The sequence below is a fragment of the Panthera uncia genome (genome assembly GCF_023721935.1).
Source record: "Panthera uncia isolate 11264 chromosome A1 unlocalized genomic scaffold, Puncia_PCG_1.0 HiC_scaffold_17, whole genome shotgun sequence".
NCBI classification, from domain to species: domain Eukaryota; kingdom Metazoa; phylum Chordata; class Mammalia; order Carnivora; family Felidae; genus Panthera; species Panthera uncia.
The window spans coordinates 83,623,173-83,642,287 of NW_026057577.1; the positions used below are offsets into that span (position 1 = coordinate 83,623,173).

The 19,115-nt window shown below is 32.8% G+C and overlaps 1 protein-coding gene across 1 annotated transcript in view; it reads left to right on the top strand.

The window, feature by feature from the left end:
- The window catches only part of FER (FER tyrosine kinase), a 414,556-nt gene that overhangs the window by 69,276 nt on the left and 326,165 nt on the right, over positions 1–19,115 (top strand). The window contains exon 5 of the mRNA XM_049648899.1: positions 5,093–5,192. Within this exon, the coding sequence (XP_049504856.1) occupies positions 5,093–5,192 (100 nt within the window). The remainder of the gene's footprint in view (positions 1–5,092; positions 5,193–19,115) is intronic.

Sequence of the window (19,115 nt, forward strand, 5' to 3'; positions counted from 1 at the left end):
TTTTGTTTCCTTTCCCTTATGTTCATCTGTTTTGTCTCTTAAAGTCCTCATATGAGTGAAGTCATATGATTTTTGTCTTTTTCTGACTCATTTCACTTAGCATAATACCCTCCAGTTCCATGCACGTAGTTGCAAATGGCAAGATTTCATTCTTTTTGCTTGCCGAGTAATACTCCATTGTATATATATACATACCATACTTCTTTATCCATTCATCCATCAGTGGACATTTGGGCTCTTTCCATACTTTGGCTATTGTTGATAGTGCTGCTATAAACATGGGGGTGCATGTGTCCCTTTGAAACAGCACACCTGTATCCCGTGAATAAATGACTAGTAGTGCAGTTGCTGGGTTGTAGGGTAGTTCTCTTTTTAGTTTTTTGAGGAACCTCCATACTGTTTTCCAGAGTGGCTGCACCAACTTGCATTCCCACCAACAATGCAAAAGAGATCCTCTTTCTCCGCATCCTCGCCAACATCTGTTGTTGCCTGAGTTGTTAATGTTAGTCAGTCTGACAGGTATAAGGAGGTATCTCATTGTGGTTTTGATTTGTATTTCCCTGATGATGAGTGATGTTGAACATTTTTTCATGTGTTGGTTGGCCATCATTTTATTATTAGAAATAAGTTTTGGTGTCTCTAATAAGTAATATTTTATTTCTATTATAAAACATTATTGATTATAAGCTGTACTATTACTTTATATACTCTTCTGAAAGAAAAGAATGCTGCCAATTAGACTATGATACAGTGCTCTCTTATCACTTTGAATTTTTATTTTTTACTTACTGCAGTAGCTCTTTTAAGTTTTATTATTTTAATTTTTACTATGCATATAATAGAAAAGAAAATACAGGCAAAATAAATGAGTTTTGATATTTCTAAATTTTTTTTCACAATCAGAGTTTGTTTTTTTCTGGGTAACTTTTTAAAATGTTTTTTATTATGAAAATTTCAAATGTGCAAAAGGAGAGAGAATAGTAAAACAAACTCCCATTGACTGATCCACCCACATAGTCAAGGTTTTTTAAAATCTATACTCACCTCCATTTTCTAATACACTGAACCATTTAAAAAATTCCAGATATCATTGTATCCACAAATATTTTAGTATATATTGCTAAAATAAATATTTAAAAAAACTTAACTATATTATCATTAACCTACCTAAAAATAACAGTAATTCCTTAGTGTTATTAAATATTCTGACTGTGCTCAAATGGTTGCTTTTTAAATGTTTTTTACAGTTGGTTCATTTGAATCATGACCCAAACATGCATTTGAATAATTTTAATCTGTAGGTGTCCCCCCCCCCCATTTTTTTAAAGTTTATTTATTTTGAGAGAGAAAGAGAGAGCACATGCATGTGAAAGCAGGGGAGGGTCAGAGAGAGAATCCCAAGAAGGTTCTGCGCTATCAGTGCAGAAAACCAGTGTGGCTTGATCACACAAACCCTGAGATCATGACCTGAACTTCAATCAAGAGTTGGACACTTAAGCTGACTAAACCACCCAGGCACCTACCACTCCCAACCTTTTAAAAATGCTATTTATTTGTGGAAGAAATTGGGTAATTTGCTCTATAGAATTGAAGTTCCTTAATTTTTGATTTTATTGTTAGCATCTTGTGATGTGATTTCACATATTTCTTCATCCTTCAATTTTCCTGTAAACTGGAGAGTAAATTAGATTGGCTTGATAACATTCTGTCTACTTATTTTGGGCAAGAATACATGATAGGTGCTGGTATAGACTTCCTGTTTTTTTTTCCCCTATCAGAGATATCTAATGTCATCTTGTTTATCTATTTGTGATGTTAAACTTGTCTAATAGGTTCCAGTCCTGCTAGCTTGATCAACCTATGAAAAAAGTTTCTTTTCAGACATTTACCTAATAGGTTTAGAAATAATTGATGTTCACTGCTTAGATCCATTATTTTACTAGGGGTTGTAAAATGGCAGTATTTTACTTCTATCATTCCTAATATGATTGTTAGCTATAATTTTTCAATAGAAAGTTTTGTTATATCACCTACTTGGCTACCCTGAGGTATCGTTCATATACAAGAATCAGGATAAATGCTTGCTTTTTGCAATTAATAAGCCAGCTTGGAGAACAATGAATTGGTTCTTTAGCAACTTCAGAAGTTAAGACTTCCAGTTTCCAGTCCGGCATATAAGAAGATTAGAAGTTGTCACTCATTCCTAACAAGGAGTTAAAATTTGAACAAATAGAAAAATCACCAATTGCTTTTAGATTCTTAAGAGAAGTGACATGACAGGGCAAATGGCACCCCCTAAAATTGGAGAGACAGACAAGCGAATACAGAGAATTACAACTTATCAGAGCAAAAGCCTCTTTGGGAAATAGTACTGGTTATAGGAAAACCTGGAGTGTAAGTGACAAATTCTGGAGGCTCAGTGTGGACAACTCTGACAGTTAAAACCTCCAGGAGGAGCTACTTATTGAGGAAACTACACACTTCTGTGAATTTTACCTCCTAGACCTCTACCAGGTTCTCACAGTGAATATTGGAGAAAAATCTCATGCTTCAGGAGGGAAAAGGAACCATTTTGCCATATGCCAAAGCATTCTGTTCTTAATAAAGTCTGCGCTTAGGAGAAACTGTTTACCTGTAACCTAATTAATCTGGGGCAAGGGGGATTCATAAGTCCTGCCCACTCTGAGTGGAGAGTGGGCTAGTGAGCTGAGGAACACATGTGAAGTTCATAGCCAGAGGTATAGGCTCAGTAAAAGACTGAGACCTAATCATAGGGTATAAAATACTTTCCCTTTTTCTGACAGCTTATCACCACGTTAGTAAAGGCCTATTTAATCAGTTCCTTTTGCTCGGTACAATCTGCCTGGCAATCAAGAAAACATAACAAGGCATACCAAGAGCCAAACATGCAGAATTGGAAGAGACAGAACAAGCATCAGAACCAGATGCAGCAGGGATGTTGGAAATATCAGACCAGGAACTTAAAACAACTATGAATAATATGCTAAGGGCTCTAATGGATAAAGTAAGTACGAAAGAGCAGATGGGTGATGTAAGCATAAAGTTGGAAATCCTAGGAAAGAACCAAAAAGAAATACTAGAGATCTAAAATACCTTAACAGAAGTGAAGAATGACTTTGATGGGCTTAATAGGAGATTAGACACAATTGAGGAAATAATCTCTGAAGTTGAGGATATATCAGTAGCATTCTATAAAACTGAAAGCAGAGAATGCAGACTGAAAAAAAAAAAATGGAACAGAATATCCAAGAACTGTGGGGCAGCTACAAAAGGTGTAACATATGTATAATGGAATACCTGTAGGAGAAGAAAGAGAGAAAGGAACAAGAAATATTTGAAATAATAATGACTGAGAATCTGTCCAAATTAATGTCAGACACCAAACAATAGTTCTAGGAAGCTCAGAGAACACCAAACAGAATAAATGACCAAAAAACTACACCCTAGCCAGGTTGATTTCAAGCTATAGATAATCAAAGATAAAGAAAAAATCCTGAAAGAAGCCTGAGTACAAAAGCACCTTAACGTATAGAAGAACATATAAGAATTACATCTGATTTCTCCTCAGAATCAAGTAGGCAAGAAGGGAGTAGAATGAAATATTTAAGTGTTGAGAGAAAAAAAACACTATCCTCGAATTCTATGCCCTGTGAAATTATCCTTCAAAAATGAAATAAAGACTTTCTTTGATAGACAAAAATTGAGGAAATTTGTATCCAGTGGACTGAGAAGGAAAATAATATAGGTCAGAAACTCAGATCTACATCATGAAAGGAAGAGCACTGGGGAAGGAATGTGAAGATAAAGTAAAAATTTATTTTTCTCACTCTTAATTAATCTAACACATAACACTTTATTGAAAATCATAACAGCAACATTTGATTATGTACAGTCATGAATATATCTTGTGTGTGTATATATGTATATAGATATATGTTTATGTATGCTTATATATAAGTTAAATGAATGACAGCAATGATAGATGGGAAGGAGGAATTAGGATTATTTTGTTATTGTAAGATACTTATGTGGTATAGTGGTCTTTGAAATGTGGTATAATGGTATAGTGGTCTTTGAAAGTAGGCTTGCATTAGTTATAAATACATATTGTGAACTCTAGGGCACTTACTAAAAAAAGTTAAAAAAGAAATGTAACTGATACGCTAAGAAATAAGAGAGGGTGGAATTGTATAAAATACTCACTTAAAATCACAGAAAAGTAGAAAAAGAGTGTTAGAAATAGGAAGAAATAACAAGGATAACAATTAGGAAACTAACAAATATGGTACCTATTAATCCAAGTATGTGGATAAGTACTTTGAAGGTCAGTGGTCTAAATGAGCCCATTAAGGGACAGATATTTTCAGAGTGGATTTACAAACAAGGCCCAAGTATATGTTGTCTACAATAAACCCATTTTAGATATTAAGACACATATAGATTGATAGTAAATGGATGGAGAAAGATATACTATGCTAATCCTAATCAAAAGGAAGTAGAAGTAGCTATATTAATTTCAGACAGAGCAGACTTTTAAGTGTTTTTTGGGTACAGAATCAAGGACCTGCATTTGTTTAGTCTTTCCATAGATAGAATAACAGATTTCACGTATGTATGTAATGACCACTGTCATGATTATTATACAGCCAACAGTGATTGTTAGATACATCTTATTTTAAGTGATGTTACAATATCTGAAAAACCCAAAGCACAAAAACCAAAAAACTCATGTTAGAACTGGTAAATTGTAACAACTCAGTTATTCTGTATATTAAAATAAATATTTTTTAGAAAAAATATTTTATACATAGTATATTAATCTATTGGTCTTTAAATTTTAGATGATGACAGCACTATTTCTTGATTTGCTTTTATTTTTAAGAGATGTTTTTCTTTTTTCATATGGCGTTGAATTTATCATTGATTTCTAAACCAGTTTTTAATATATTGTCTATAATGTATATTAAGGAGCGACTCTGATCTATAAGCAATAAAAATATATTAGGACTTAAGTTCTTGACAAATATAAATTTAATCATTTAAAATTTGTTTTTGCATTTTTTTTTGACAGGTTACAAAGACAGAATTAGAAAAATTAAAGTCCAGCTATAGACAGTTGATAAAAGAAATGAATTCTGCCAGAGAGAAATATAAAGAAGCTTTAGCTAAAGGTATGGCAAAATTATGAAAAATGTTTATTTTAGTGATTTTTATTCTTATCATTTGAAGATTGTCTTTAATCTTATCATTTGAAGATTGTCTTTAAAGTACCAGAATAATTCCACTTAGACCAATTCACATTTAAAAAATATCAAAATATGTCAAAATAGACTAATTGTCAAACTGTTTAATGTCTTTTTATTTTTTGTCTTTTTTTAAAAATGATGTAAATTAGTTTTTACATTTTAGTAGTTCATACTAACTGGAATTATGTAGCACTTGTAAATAAAATGCAAGAAATATTTAAAAATTTCTCTCTAGAAGTTTAATTACTGAGTGTAAATAAGAAAAATAGGTTGTATTTGTTAAGGTACCATTTTTAGCTCTCTTTTTGCCTATGGTATTTAAAAGCCACTAAAGCAGCCAGACCATTTTATAGCATTATTTTGCCTTCATAGCTTAATTTTTTAAATCTTAAAAAATTTTTTTAATGTTTTTATTTTAGTTTGGAGAGAGAGACAGAGCATGAGTGGGGGAGGTGCACAGAGAGTGAGGGAGACGCAGAATCCAAAGCAGGCTCCAGGCTCTGAGCTGTCAGCACAGAGCCTGACGCGGGGCTCGAACTCAAAGACAGTGAGATCATGGCCTGAACTGAAGTCAGACACTTAACCGACTTGAGCCACCCAGGCGCCCCTTCGTAGCTTAATTTTATGTGCATATATTTCCTCTAACATTTTCATAAGAAGCTTTGGAAGTAAATAGAAAGAGAAACATATTATTTATGTTTTAAATAAGCATTTATGGTTATGAGTCTTTAAATGTGAGTAAACAGTCTTCATATTTAGATTTTTTTTAATGATAAAAGTTGGAGGTTTTTAAAAAAATTCTTCCTGTCTAAATATAAGCTTTATTAGTAATTCTATCTTCTTTTTCTTTTTACTAACATATTTCTCTTGGTCTTTTACTTGTGTATTATATTCTTATTTTGTGGAGGTAAATGAAATAAATAGCTCCTACATTTCAATGTATCTTGCACAATGGAAGCACCATGTTTATGTTGTTAATCCCAGTAGACTAAAAGAGATACTGATTTAACATGCAGTTCTCCCTCCTTCCCTTTCTTACGTCTTTCCTTTGTAATGATATAGTTTAATTTGGTTTAAAAAATGAAATCTAATTCTGATGTCATAATAAAAATTTAAATACATAGTACTTATACTATTGAAGATTTTCCACAGATAGTAATTTTTCTTTATTGTTTTTTATTTTAATTTAGATAAAATACCATTTAGTGTTGTATTAATAATAGGAAGACTTTTTGTTTGTTTGTTTTTTTTAAAGTTTATTTATTTTGAGGGACAGAGCAAGTGAGCAGGGGAAGGGCAGAGAGAGAATCCTAAGCAGGCTCTGCACTGTCAGCATGGAGCCTGACTCACAAACCATGAGATCATGACCTAAGCCAGAATCAAGAGTGGGTTGCTCAACAAACTGAATGAACCACCCAGGCTCCCCTGAAGTCTGCATTTTTTTTTTAAGTTTAAAAAAATTTTTTAATGTTTAGTTTTGAGAGAGAGCGAGTGAGCTGGGGAGGGGCAGACAGTGAGGGAGACACAGAATCTGAAGCAGACTCCAGGTTCTGAGCTGTCAGCACAGAGCCTGATGCGGGACTTGAACACACTAACTGTGAGATTATGATCTGAGCCAAGTCAGATGCTTAACTGACTGAACCACCTAGGCACCCCCTGAACACTGTAGTTTTAATTAATCCCAAGAAATGTATTACGTGGCTGAATCTCCTGAAATTAAAATATGTGAACTTATTTACATTTCTCCTTCTAAAGGTATTAGTGATAATATTTTCCTATTTTCAAGAATTTGGTTGCTCTTTATCAAATATTTGATCAACTTATATCCTGTGGAATACATATTTTAAAAATAACTTCTTGTATTATTGTGTTTGATATGTGGCATATTACATTTCTTTTTTTATAATCAACACTATCTTTATACTCCTGTTTATGTGAAAAAGTGTAAAATTATATTTTTGAATACTTTGTTTCTGTTATCAAACTGCTTTTTATATTTAACATGGAAATAGGGGTTCTTTTGTGAAGTTATTTATTCTTTATAAGGATGATATGATGGCAAATCTTCCAACATTTGCAGACTTAATGTCAGAACTTTAGTTCATTGTATAGGCCAGAACAGGGCAGCTCTGAAATGGGTCCTAGGGACAGCTAGGCAGTGACAGTGAATACCCCCAGTATGGCTGTAGCATCCAGTCATTACTTTAGATATTAGGGGGTCTTAAAACCCCAGTTTGACGTTTAGCTCCCAGCTAGAGAAGACAAGGCTTTGGGGGAGACAAGGCTTTGGGGGAAACAAGGCCTGAAAATAATTCCTATAGTAAAAGGGTTAAATTCTGGATTTGATTGAGAATGGGTTCAGTTGATTGAGAAAGGGCTCAGTTACTATAACTAACTGGAGGTTTAGCAGTAGTAGATCAGCAGGAAGGCTAGGTTAATGCTGAAATTCCAAATTCCTGACCCCTGCTGTGTAGATTACACAAAATACTTTAAATTTTGAATATTAAAATTTATGTCCAAAGGAACATCAGTTAATACTGTTTAATGTAAAATATTACACTCATTTGTAATTTGACTGTGGCATTTTAATTAATTATTATTATTATCTTTTGTAATATACCTTAACTATTAAACTTGTTTTGCTCTGGGCTGGGCTGAGAAAGCAAATATTTGTCTTAAGTTGACTTCGACTAATTCGAAACTAGTCTATTGATTATTATTTATAACATATAAACTGAGAACAACCAAAATAATTTTAGTTAGCCTGTTGAGTTGAAGTTAGTAATTCAGAATGTTTCTTGATAGCAGCATAGACTAATGAGTTCTTAAATGCAAAATATACAGATTTTACTTTCTTATTGTGGATTAAGTTCTGAATACTTTAATTTGGTTGAGCACCATATGGTTTAGGTTTAACCATAAAACAATTTTGTGAATGTATAAGTAAATGACTTCACAAAAGAACTCTTACAGGATCATATTGTATATGACTAAAGAAAGTTTTACTTTTCCTTTCCAATCTGGATATCTCTTTTTTTCTTTTCTTTTTCTTGTCTAATTGCCTTAACTAGAACTCTAGTATTATGTTGAATAGAAGTAGAAAGAGCAAAGATGTTTGTCTTGTTCCTCAACTTAGAGGGAAAATCTTTCAAAATCAAGTATTAAGTTAGGTATAGTTTCAAAATTCTTTTTCATCTGGTTGAAGTTTCTTTCATCTTCCTGCTTCTCTCTCTCTCTCTTTCTTTCTTTCTTTCTTTCTTTCTTTCTTTCTTTCTTCCTTTCTAAAAATTTTTTAATGTTTGTTTTTGGGGGAGAGAGAGAGAGAGAGAGAGAGAGAGAGAGAATGCGAGTGGGAGAGGGACAGAGAAAGAAGGAGACACAGACTCCAAAGCAGGCTCCAGGCTCCGAGCTGTCAGCCCAGAGCCTGACACAGGAGTCGAACCCACAAATCAAGAGATCATGACCTGAGCTGAAGTCGGATGCTTAACTGACTGAACCACCCAGGTGCCCCTCTCTTCCTGCTTTAGAGTAGATGTTGGATTTTGTTAAATGCTTCCTTTGTATCTATTGAGATAAATATTTTTTCTTCTTTTTGTTTGATATGAATTACTTTGATTGATTTTCACATGTTTCAAATATTACATCAATCTCACATTCCTGGGATAAACTCCTCTTTGTTATGATGCATTATCATTTTTTATATTGTTGGATATGGTTGGTTAAATTTTTTAAAATAATTTTTTATCTATATCTTTGTTTCTTATATTTTTGTCTTATTTTAATATAAAGGTAATTCTATTCTGTGAATGGTTACCTCCTCTAACTTTTTAAGAAAGATTTGTGTTCAGTTGGTAATGGTTCTTAAATATATGTCGAATTTACTTAAGTCATCTGAGTCTGCTTGTTTCTATTTTCTTACTTTTTTTTGCAAAAATTTTAAAACTATAAGCTCATTTTTTTTTTGATTGATATAGACTATTTAGTTTATCTGTTTCTTTTTGTTTGAATTTTAGTAGGTTGTATCCTTCAAGGAAATGTCTATTTCATCTAAGTTGGTGAATTTATTGGTATTAAATTGTTAATAATTTTCCTTATTCACCTTTTTAATTTATAGAATCTGTGGTGACATTTTCTTTCTCATTCTTGGTATTGGTGATATTGATATTTTATGTCTCTTCTTTTTTTTCCTAATCATTCTGGCTAGAAGTGTATCAATTTTATTAATCTTCTCAAAGATCAGCTTTTGGCTTTACTTCTGTTTTTCTTTCTATTTAATTGACTTATGCTCTAATCTTTGTTATTTCTTTCTTTCTGTTTGTTTTCGGCTTAGTTTTCACCATTTAAAACATTTTTTAAATGTCCTTGATGTGGAAGCTAAAGTCATTGATTTGAGAACTGTCTGTTTTGTAATATAGTCATTTTGTGCTCTCAATTTCCCTAAGCACTGTTTGGGCAACGTTCCCCAATTTTTCATACACTGTCTTCATTCTCATTCAGTTCAAAATACTTTCTAGTGTCCCTTTTGTTTTTTAATTTGATCTGTAGGTTTTTTTTAAAAGTGTGTGACTTAGTTTTCTAAAGTTTTGTCGTTTTTCTAGAGATGTTTACATTTTTTATTTATAATTTAATTACATTTTGATCTGAGAATATTTTTTTATGACTTCATTTCTTTAAGTTTATGTGTACTTGTTATCTGGCCCACAGTTTGGTGTGTTTTCATAAATGCTTCATTTTCACTTGATAAGAATGTGTATTCTGCTGCTGTTGGTTGGAGTGATCTATATTGTCAGCGTGGTTCAGTTAGCTAATAGTGTTTTTTGATTTTTTTTATGTTGTTATGGATCTTCTGTCTACTTGTTATATTAATGTTTGAGAGAGGGCAATTGAAATCTCCCCCTGTAATTGTGGGTCAGTCTATTTCTTCTTGTCGTCAGTTTTTGTTTTTGTTTTTTTTTTCATGTATTTTGAAACTCTGTTATTAGGTGACTAAGCATTTACAATTCTTATATCCACTTGATGACCGCTTTATTATAAAATAATCTTTTTTATCCCTGGTAGTATTCTTTGCCGTGCTATCTATTGTATCTCATATTAATACAGCCATTCCCACATTACTTTGATTAGTGTTTATACAGTCTTTCGGGTTTTCATTCTTTAATCTGTTTCAGTCCTTATTTTTGAATTACATTTCTTGTAAGCAGCATATAGTTAGGTCATGCTTTTTTAGCTTGTTAATGTCTACCTTTTAACTGGGATTATTCAACTATACTTAATGTGACTTTTGATATTGTTATGTTTAACTATGTCATTTTGCTCTTTGTTTTCTTTTCTTCCATTTACTCTTTATTTTCCTTTTCATTTTATCTACCTTCTTTTGGATGAACATTTTCTTGATTCCTTTTTTTCCTATTTTGTTGTCTTATTACCTATAACTTTTTGTTATATTATGTTATCTTTAATTTACCATAGTGTATCTTCAACTGATATTATAATACTTTGCTTTTAACATGGAACCCTTACAATAGTGTCATCTTCCGGTCTGTGTGCTATTGTTGTAATATATTCCACTTTTGCGTACGTTGTAAAGTCCACACTACCTTGTTAATGTTTCTTTGTTTAAATAGTTATTTTTAAAACTACAGCAGAACACTTCATATATTTATCTATGTAGTTATCTTTTCTAGCATTTTGTATTCCATCTGGCGTCAGTTAACTTTTGCCTGAATTACCTACTTTAATGTTTCTTGTAATGTAAGTCTGTAAGTAATAAATTCTTTCAGTTTTACATGCTTGAAAAAGTTTTTATTTTACCTTTGTGTTTGAAATATATCTTTGTTGGATATAGAGTTCTATTTTGTCATTTTTTCCCCCTCTTTAGGTCTTTAAAGATGTTGTGCTAGTGTTATGTCATAGAGAAATCTATTCTAATCTTTATCTTTGCTCTACACATTTTATTTTCCTTTGGTAGCTTTTAGCTACTCTTTATCATTGGTTTTAAGAAATTTGGTCATGATGTCCATTGCTGTAGTTTTTTTTTTTCCTTGTGGTTGTTGAACCTGTTTTATCTGAGAATTTATAGTTTTCACCAGATTTGGAAAACGTTCAGCCATTATTTCTTCATGTATATTTTCTGTGTCCCCCTCTCTGTTCTCTGCTAGAGACTCTTGCTGCATGGATCTTAGGCTGCTAGTGGTTGTCTCACAGCCTACTGATACTCTTCATTTTTTTCCCACTTGTCTTTTTTTTTTTCTTTCTGTTTCATTTTGGTTAGTTTCTATGCTCTGTTTACAAGTGCACTCATCTTATTTCCTACAATGTCTATCTTTCTTTAATCCCATGTAATATAGTTTTCATCTCAGGCGTTGCAGATTATGCCTGAATAATTGTGATAATGGGTCTTTTCCTAAAACTTGCAGGTATCTACTTAACGCATTAACCTAAGTTTAGAGTCTTAGTGGACTTCATCATCCTTCTTCATTTGTTCTGAGAGTTTTATGAGTTTATTCATTCCCAGATTTTTTTAAAACTCACTATAATCTTCCACTTGCTTGTGTTGTAAAAAATATACATAATCTTTACCTATAAACCTACATTCAGTCCCTTGTTCATATGCCATGTAGTATTTTTTTAGAGTTAAAATGTATTTTTTTAAGAGTTGAACCATATGGTATTGATGAAGTGAATTTAAATACAGTTTTTGCTTTGAAGTTTTATAGTTTGCTTGAAGATATACTGAAGTGTCAGAAAACCTGTTCAAAATAACTCTCATAGTTATGTATTCTGATATAGCCTATTTAATTGATTCTGTATGACTACAGTTATGTTGGGGTTTTATATTTACCAAGACTCAAAATACCCATGATAACATTCGCGGAGGTTACTCTTATGCGAGTAGAAGTCTGAATGCTTTTGCTTTATCACACATCATATTTCAGGAAAAAGAAACAGGATGAGCTACTCCACGTTACAAATGCTTATAATAGTCTAGAGAAGTTTAAAAGGAGCTCTCTCCACCCACTTATATAACAAGAGTAGGGAAACAAACTCTCTTTCAAATTTTATTTCTTTATGGGAAACAAAACAGAGTGCTAAGAGATTTGTAAACTCCCTGATTATGTACAGGCCCTCACTTAACCTATGCAGACAGAATAAGAAGATACCTACTACTAGAACTGTGGGGAGTTTGCTAGAAGTCTCATTCAAAAGTAAATTTTTCTGTAATTGGGAAGTAGATTTTCTTAAATTGCCTCTTCATGCATTATGAATAGTTCTGTAGTATTTTATAGCCAATTAAAATTGATTAGATCCATTGAGTTGTCTCTTTAGAGTACTTTAATTGTGAAAACCAGTTTGAAATGAGTCCAGATTTGAGACAGATGGTTAAATTTTTGTTTCAATAAATCCAAATTTAAAAAAATGAGTAAAACTTTTTGAAGGCTCTTTTAGTTGATTTTCTCATTTTTAGTCCAACAAGAATAGCCTTCCTATTCAATAATCTCTAAATCTTGGAGTTTTTAAAAACCAGAATCATGTATGCATGAAATGTGGAGGTCCCCTAGACAAATATTCTGAAATTCAAATTTACATCTCAGTTCAACATAAGGAGAAATGCTTTTTGGATATAGGACTTGCTAAAGACCAAAGCTAATAAGTTCAAGATACATTTTTCGATCATCATTTCTGTTGATGTGGCTTCCCCCCCCCCCTTTTTTTTGACCTACTTATTAGTACATGATATATCAGCAGCTGACATATGGCCTGAATGCTTTTCACTGCATGGAGCTTAATATGATAGGAACTTTATAAGGTCATAAAGAGTAATGACACTCTTTGTTGTTAATCTAATTTGCATTGGGTTAAAGTTGCAGAAATTGGAGTGACAGTTATAATATTCTCATTAGGTGCTGAAATATTATGTGGGATGGAATATGTCACATGATTCATTTATATTCTAGAGATAACTTCCTAAAATGAAAATAAAATTAAAGCACAATAATTTGATTTGTCCCTATTTTTCTTAGTTTTATTAAATAAACAAAGCTAAGTTTCATATACAAAGAGATTAAGAGAAACTATATCCTTTTGCTGATTTTCCTCTATATTTTATAGGTGAGCTCCTTAACAATATTAGTTTTGGACTTGATTACTAGAAAGATGATATAAACAGATGCAGAAGATAAAATTGTAATCTTTCTGTAACTTTTAGCTTTTTAAAAAAAATTTATTTAAGCTTAAATTTATTTTTTAATAATAAAAACTATATCAATTTATGCATTTTCTTTTTATGTGCCAGGCACTGTTATTTGTACTAGGGATACTGTAGATAACAAACCGTACAAAAATTCCTGCCTCTGTCAGGCTTACATTTTAGAGAAGAAGATAGCTAATTAACACAACAAATAAGTGAAACATATAGTATGTTAGATGGTGATAAGTACCATGGAAAAAATGAAACACAGCAGGTGGATAGGATGTTGGGAGAATGATCAGGTCAAGCCTCATGGAGAAAGAGACATTTAAATGAAGAATGAAGGAAGTAAGGAAGTGAAGTGTATGGTTATCTGAGACAGAGAGTACTCCAGGTAGAGGGAATAGCCAAAGCTAATTCACCGGGAGGGGATCACGTCTAGAATATTTGAGGAGTAGTGCAAATGCCTGTGTGTCTGCAATTGGTGGAGCGATAAAGGAAAGAGATGAAATCAGAGAGGAAGAGTGATGGTGAGTGGCGAAGGAGGCACAAATTATATAGGATTTTGGTCATTATCTTAAAGCACTTTGGCTTCTACTCTAAGTAAAATTGGAAACCATGGTGGGTTTTGAGCAGAAGAATGACAGGAATTGACTAATATTTTAATAGTATAATTTGGCATCCTTGTTGCAACTCCTCTGAGAGGTGGAGGGGGATGGAAGTAAGGAGATTACTTCCAGGCTATTGGAGAAATCCAGGCAAGGTTTTATGCTGGTCTGGACCTGGGGTGGTAGTAACAGAGGTGGTGAGAAGTGGTCAGTTTCTGGATATACAGTTGATTCTTGTTATTTACAGTAGTTATGTTCTGTGAAATCACTCTGAATGCTAAATTAGCATTAGCTGAGTACTGAATCATTGCCCCTAGTGGACATAACATTAGGGTTTAAGTTCCTATAAGCAAGGTCACAGCATTTTTGGTGACTGATTTAATACATCATCCTGTTTTATGTATGTGTCTGTTTAAAGACACCTTCTTTAATATATGTGGTCGATTCATTAACATTGAACTCCAAACCAATAGTGCTATATGTCATGACTAAACAAAGCAATCTGCCATACCTATTTTCTCTATAAAGTACATTGTAGCCTTCTTAATCATAAGAATACTTGACAGCGCTTTAGTATTACTTTTGGCCATTTTAAACAGCAAAATCATCAGCTAAAAGCACAAAAATGCAATAAATGTGAAACTAAATAGGCTGCAGAATGGGTAGCTTCCAGCATGGGAACTGAAACAAAAAGGTAGACAGAGATAGCCTTGTTTGACCTCTCTTGGGAACATGTGTATTAAATGACTCTTGTGCTCTGCATATGTGTATATCTGTGATTGGCCTGGAAAGTATTTTGTATATTGATTTGAGGATTAGAAATAATTTTAGGCAGTAGGTGAATTCAGAAATATGGAATCCATGAATGTATATATGTACTGAAAATAGAGCCTAAAGGATTTGCTGATGAATTGGATGTAATGGGTGAGACAAAGAAGTCAAGGATGATTTGAAGATTTTTGGCCTGAACAACTGGAAAGGTGGTTAACTGAGGTGGAGAAAAATATAGCAGTAGTAGATTTGGAGCTGAAGATCAGGAGTTTTTAGATTCTTTTTAGACATCTAACTAGATATGTCTAGTTTGTACTTGAATCTCTAGCTATGGAGAATTCCTGGGAGAGGTCTGGAGTAAAAGTATAAACTTGAATGTTGGTATTTAAGCCATGCCGTTTGATGACATTACTAAGGGTGTTCATTAAGATAGAAAAGAGAAGGGTCCTAAGACTGAGCCCAACATTAAGAATCCCAATATCAAGAAATAAGGAAGAAATTATAAAGAACACCAAGATAAAAGGAAAACCAAAAGAACATATTATTCTGGAAGCCAAATGGGGAAGGAAAAGATTTTGAGGAAGAACGAGAGATCAACTTGGTTAAGTACTACTAAAACATGAGATGAGGACCGTGATTTGGATATTGTAAAGTGTAGGTTATTGGAGACTTCGAAAAGAGCAGTTTTAATATTGCAGTAGAGGGAAAAGCTTAAATGGGATGGGTTTAAGAAAGAATGCTAGAAAAGAAACTGGAGATCCCTGGTACAGACAAATCGTTTCAGGAGTTTTGCAGTAAAGGAGAGAGAGGGAGGTAACTGAAAGTAGTCAAGGGAGGATGTTTTCTTTTTTTAAAGATTAGGAGCAACTACTGCTTGTTTGTTGTTGAGAATACTCTGGGAGAAAAGGAAAAGTTGATGAGGTAGCAGAATGAGGGAAGAATGGCTGTAGCAGTGTCCTTGAGTAGTTATGAGGTGATGAATCCAGTACCCAAGTGAATGGATTGGTTTTACCTAGGAGCCAGAGCCGTTTATTCATAGTAGTAGTCTAAGAAGGCCAAGCATACAGCTTTATACAGATAAGTAGGTAGATATATTGGTTATAGCTTGTTGAAGTTGTCTTGAAATTTCTTTTCTTAAGGGGGTTCCTGGGCTTCCTCTTCCCAAATTCAAAATCACAAGATATAGGCCAATAAGTATATAGTGAAAAGTTTTTCTCCTGACTGTTACCTGTTTTTTTTCCTTCAGAAATGACTAATACTTTGTTTCTTCTAGATATATTTTATGTATATCTTGTAGCTTTTAAGCTACTTACTTACTTAAAAGTATTCATCAACTTATTAGATAACCTTGTGTATTATAGTACATTATTCAGAGTTTGAGGTCAGTTACTGGTTGGTTATTCATGCTAAGTAAATGGTGATCTCTACACTTCCTTCTCTATAATTATATCCTAACATTATGATGACTATTTTGTGAGCCTTTGTTTTATTTTTTTTTGTCAAGCATCTTTTAGGAAAATACTGCCTATCCCTCACAGAACCTAAAACACCATGGGATGTGGATAAAGATTTAAAGGATGAAAGCCCTTAATTTGCTGGAAATGTTGTTATTCCACACAGTTGACTAATCTTATAAAGCAGAATGATGGTTTTGTTTTATTTTGTTTTGTTTTCATTCTGGCTGTGTTTATGTATTAATAATCCTCATAGTGGGAACATACCTGCTTTGAAACATACATATTGAAACCAAGTTTTCTTTTTTATTTTAGGAAGTAAGTGTTTTGATATTTAAAGAACAAATCATTGAGATATTTGATCTCTAGACTAAATAACTCCAATTTTTAGATTTAATGAATATTCAGGTACTTTTGACTTTTGATCAGATTTTCACAGCTTTTGATTTTTAACTTTTATTTTGACATAATTTCAGACTTACATATCTATTAAGAGAAGGATACAAAGAATACCTTCACTCATACTCCCCAAATATTAATATTTCACCACATTTTATTTATTTCTTTCTCTGTATGTGAGAGAGAAACTTACAATGGCCCCTCTGTCCTTTTGATGTGTTCTTTTCATTCATCCTTTATTTTCTGACTCATCTTATACTTTTCATGCTCTGGATCCTGCTCCATTATTTTAAGGAACCATAGTTTCTTTTAGTGGTTTTCCATTTAGTATTTAGAAACCATTATTTGGGCACTGGGTGTGCTCATTTTCATGAGGGCATCTTTGTTCGAGGTCCTCTCAATGCACAGAGATAAGAAATAAGAAACACAAATGTATCAGTGCTTATTTCTATATCTGTTGATCTGTCTATATTAAAACTAAAGAGTTTATATTGAGACTTTCAATTCTAGTCCAATGCCTTGTGTTCATTTGGTGTTTTCATATTTATGCATTTGCAACTTCTTTCTCTGACAGTGGGAAACCTGGCTTCTGTTATTCACACTTTGTTTACTTACTTGTTCAATCCTAAAATAACAGAAAATCATTTCAGAATTGTTAACGCATGCCTCTTAAAGAAACTACAATTTGTGGTTTCTTTAGAGCTCTTTTTGTCTTTAGTCTTTCATTGTAATCAAATATTGTTTGCCAAAGTTTCTTAGATTAATTCTTTTCTTCCCCACTCCTTTCGGTGTGATTGCGTTATTCACTGGAAATAGTTTGGTTCATTTGTATCTGTTGTATCCCATTATAAGTTGTTTTGTCCTCTCCTATTCTTGTTTTTTGCTTATCTGTCTCATTAATGGTTTAACATTAATGGTTCCAAAAGTCAGTACTGTATAAAATTATATACTTAGATAACTATTATCTTCTATAATCATTTCTCTCAGGTCATGAGCTCATGACCTGAGCAGAAATCAAGAGTTGGATGCTTAACCAACTGAACTACCCAGGTGTCCCAAATTTTAAGAATTTTTAAGTATATTACAATGATTATCCCCTTATCTGTTATTCGTGGTACACATATTTTTTACTAGTTTGTTGGTTGTCATTTTATTCTGTTTAATGTGTTTCCCCCCACCAATGAATGATGATACTCTAGCTACTGATACTGCTTTGAGAAATAAACTGTCCTTTGTTTCTGTCTCAGAACTTATGTCTTCTGCCCATCTTCATGAAGTTGAGGCAGGCTAATTTGTTAGCTTGCAGGTAGAATAAAATCTTGTACCCTTCATGCTCTTGACAAAGATTGATGTGTCCTTTTTTTATATATATTTTTATATTCTTTTTTTTTCCTACAGGATTTTTTTCCTCACTTGCTTTGCTTTGTTCCTTCATGGTTTCCCAAGTTCCTTCATTTTAACCATTTCTCCCTCTGAAGTGTTACCTTTCTAAGACTGTTTCTCATGCCTTTCACATATACTTTTAGTTCCCTTTCTTGTAGTCGGTTCTGTGATCTAGCATTATGTTTCCAGTATTTTCACATATAGAATGAACTTGCTTTTTCTGATGGTGATTTTAGACAAGTCTTAAGCACACTGCTACCTTTTCTCTTCTCTCTTTAGTTCATTTTTCTTGTTTTCAGAACAGCCCTTGGTATCCATGAAGTCTTGCAGTGAGAGGGTGAGAGATCTTTTGCAGTGATTTGGTGTTTAATTTTACACTCAGAGATAATTTTTTTAAAAATGTTTATTTATTTATTTTGAGAGAGAGAGACAGAATCCCAAGCCGTTTCTGCACTGACAGGTGATGCCAGCCTCGATCTCACAAACCGAACCAGGAGGTCATGAGCTGAGCTAAATTCAAGAGTTGGACACTTAACGGACTGAGCCACCCAGCTGCCCTTCCACTCACAGACGATTTAAAATTTGTACATTCACTGCCTACTATGCTGAGGATGAGGGTTTATTTATTTTTCTTTTTGTGCTTTATTAAATATTCAGATGCTCTGTGGGAAATTCAGAATTATGCTTTTACTTCATCCCAGCTACACAGAATCCTCCCCTTCAAAGCTTTATTACATTATAGAATATAGATTTGAGCATGGTATATTCAATTTATAGGTTATTAAACGATTGTTGGTCAGTTGAATCTAGCAATCATTATATGCAAGGAAATGATATTTCACAGTTTTCTCTTTAAAGGTATTTTGTTGAATTTTTAAATAAGATATCACTGTTTTAGTTCCTTGAACAGTTTAGAGTCTATAACACATGCCCAGTAAATATTTCTTGATTGATATATCAATTTTTCTTATACCAGGAAATTTATTAAAAGTAGCACAGTATGTGTATGTATATATATATATATATATATATATATATATATATA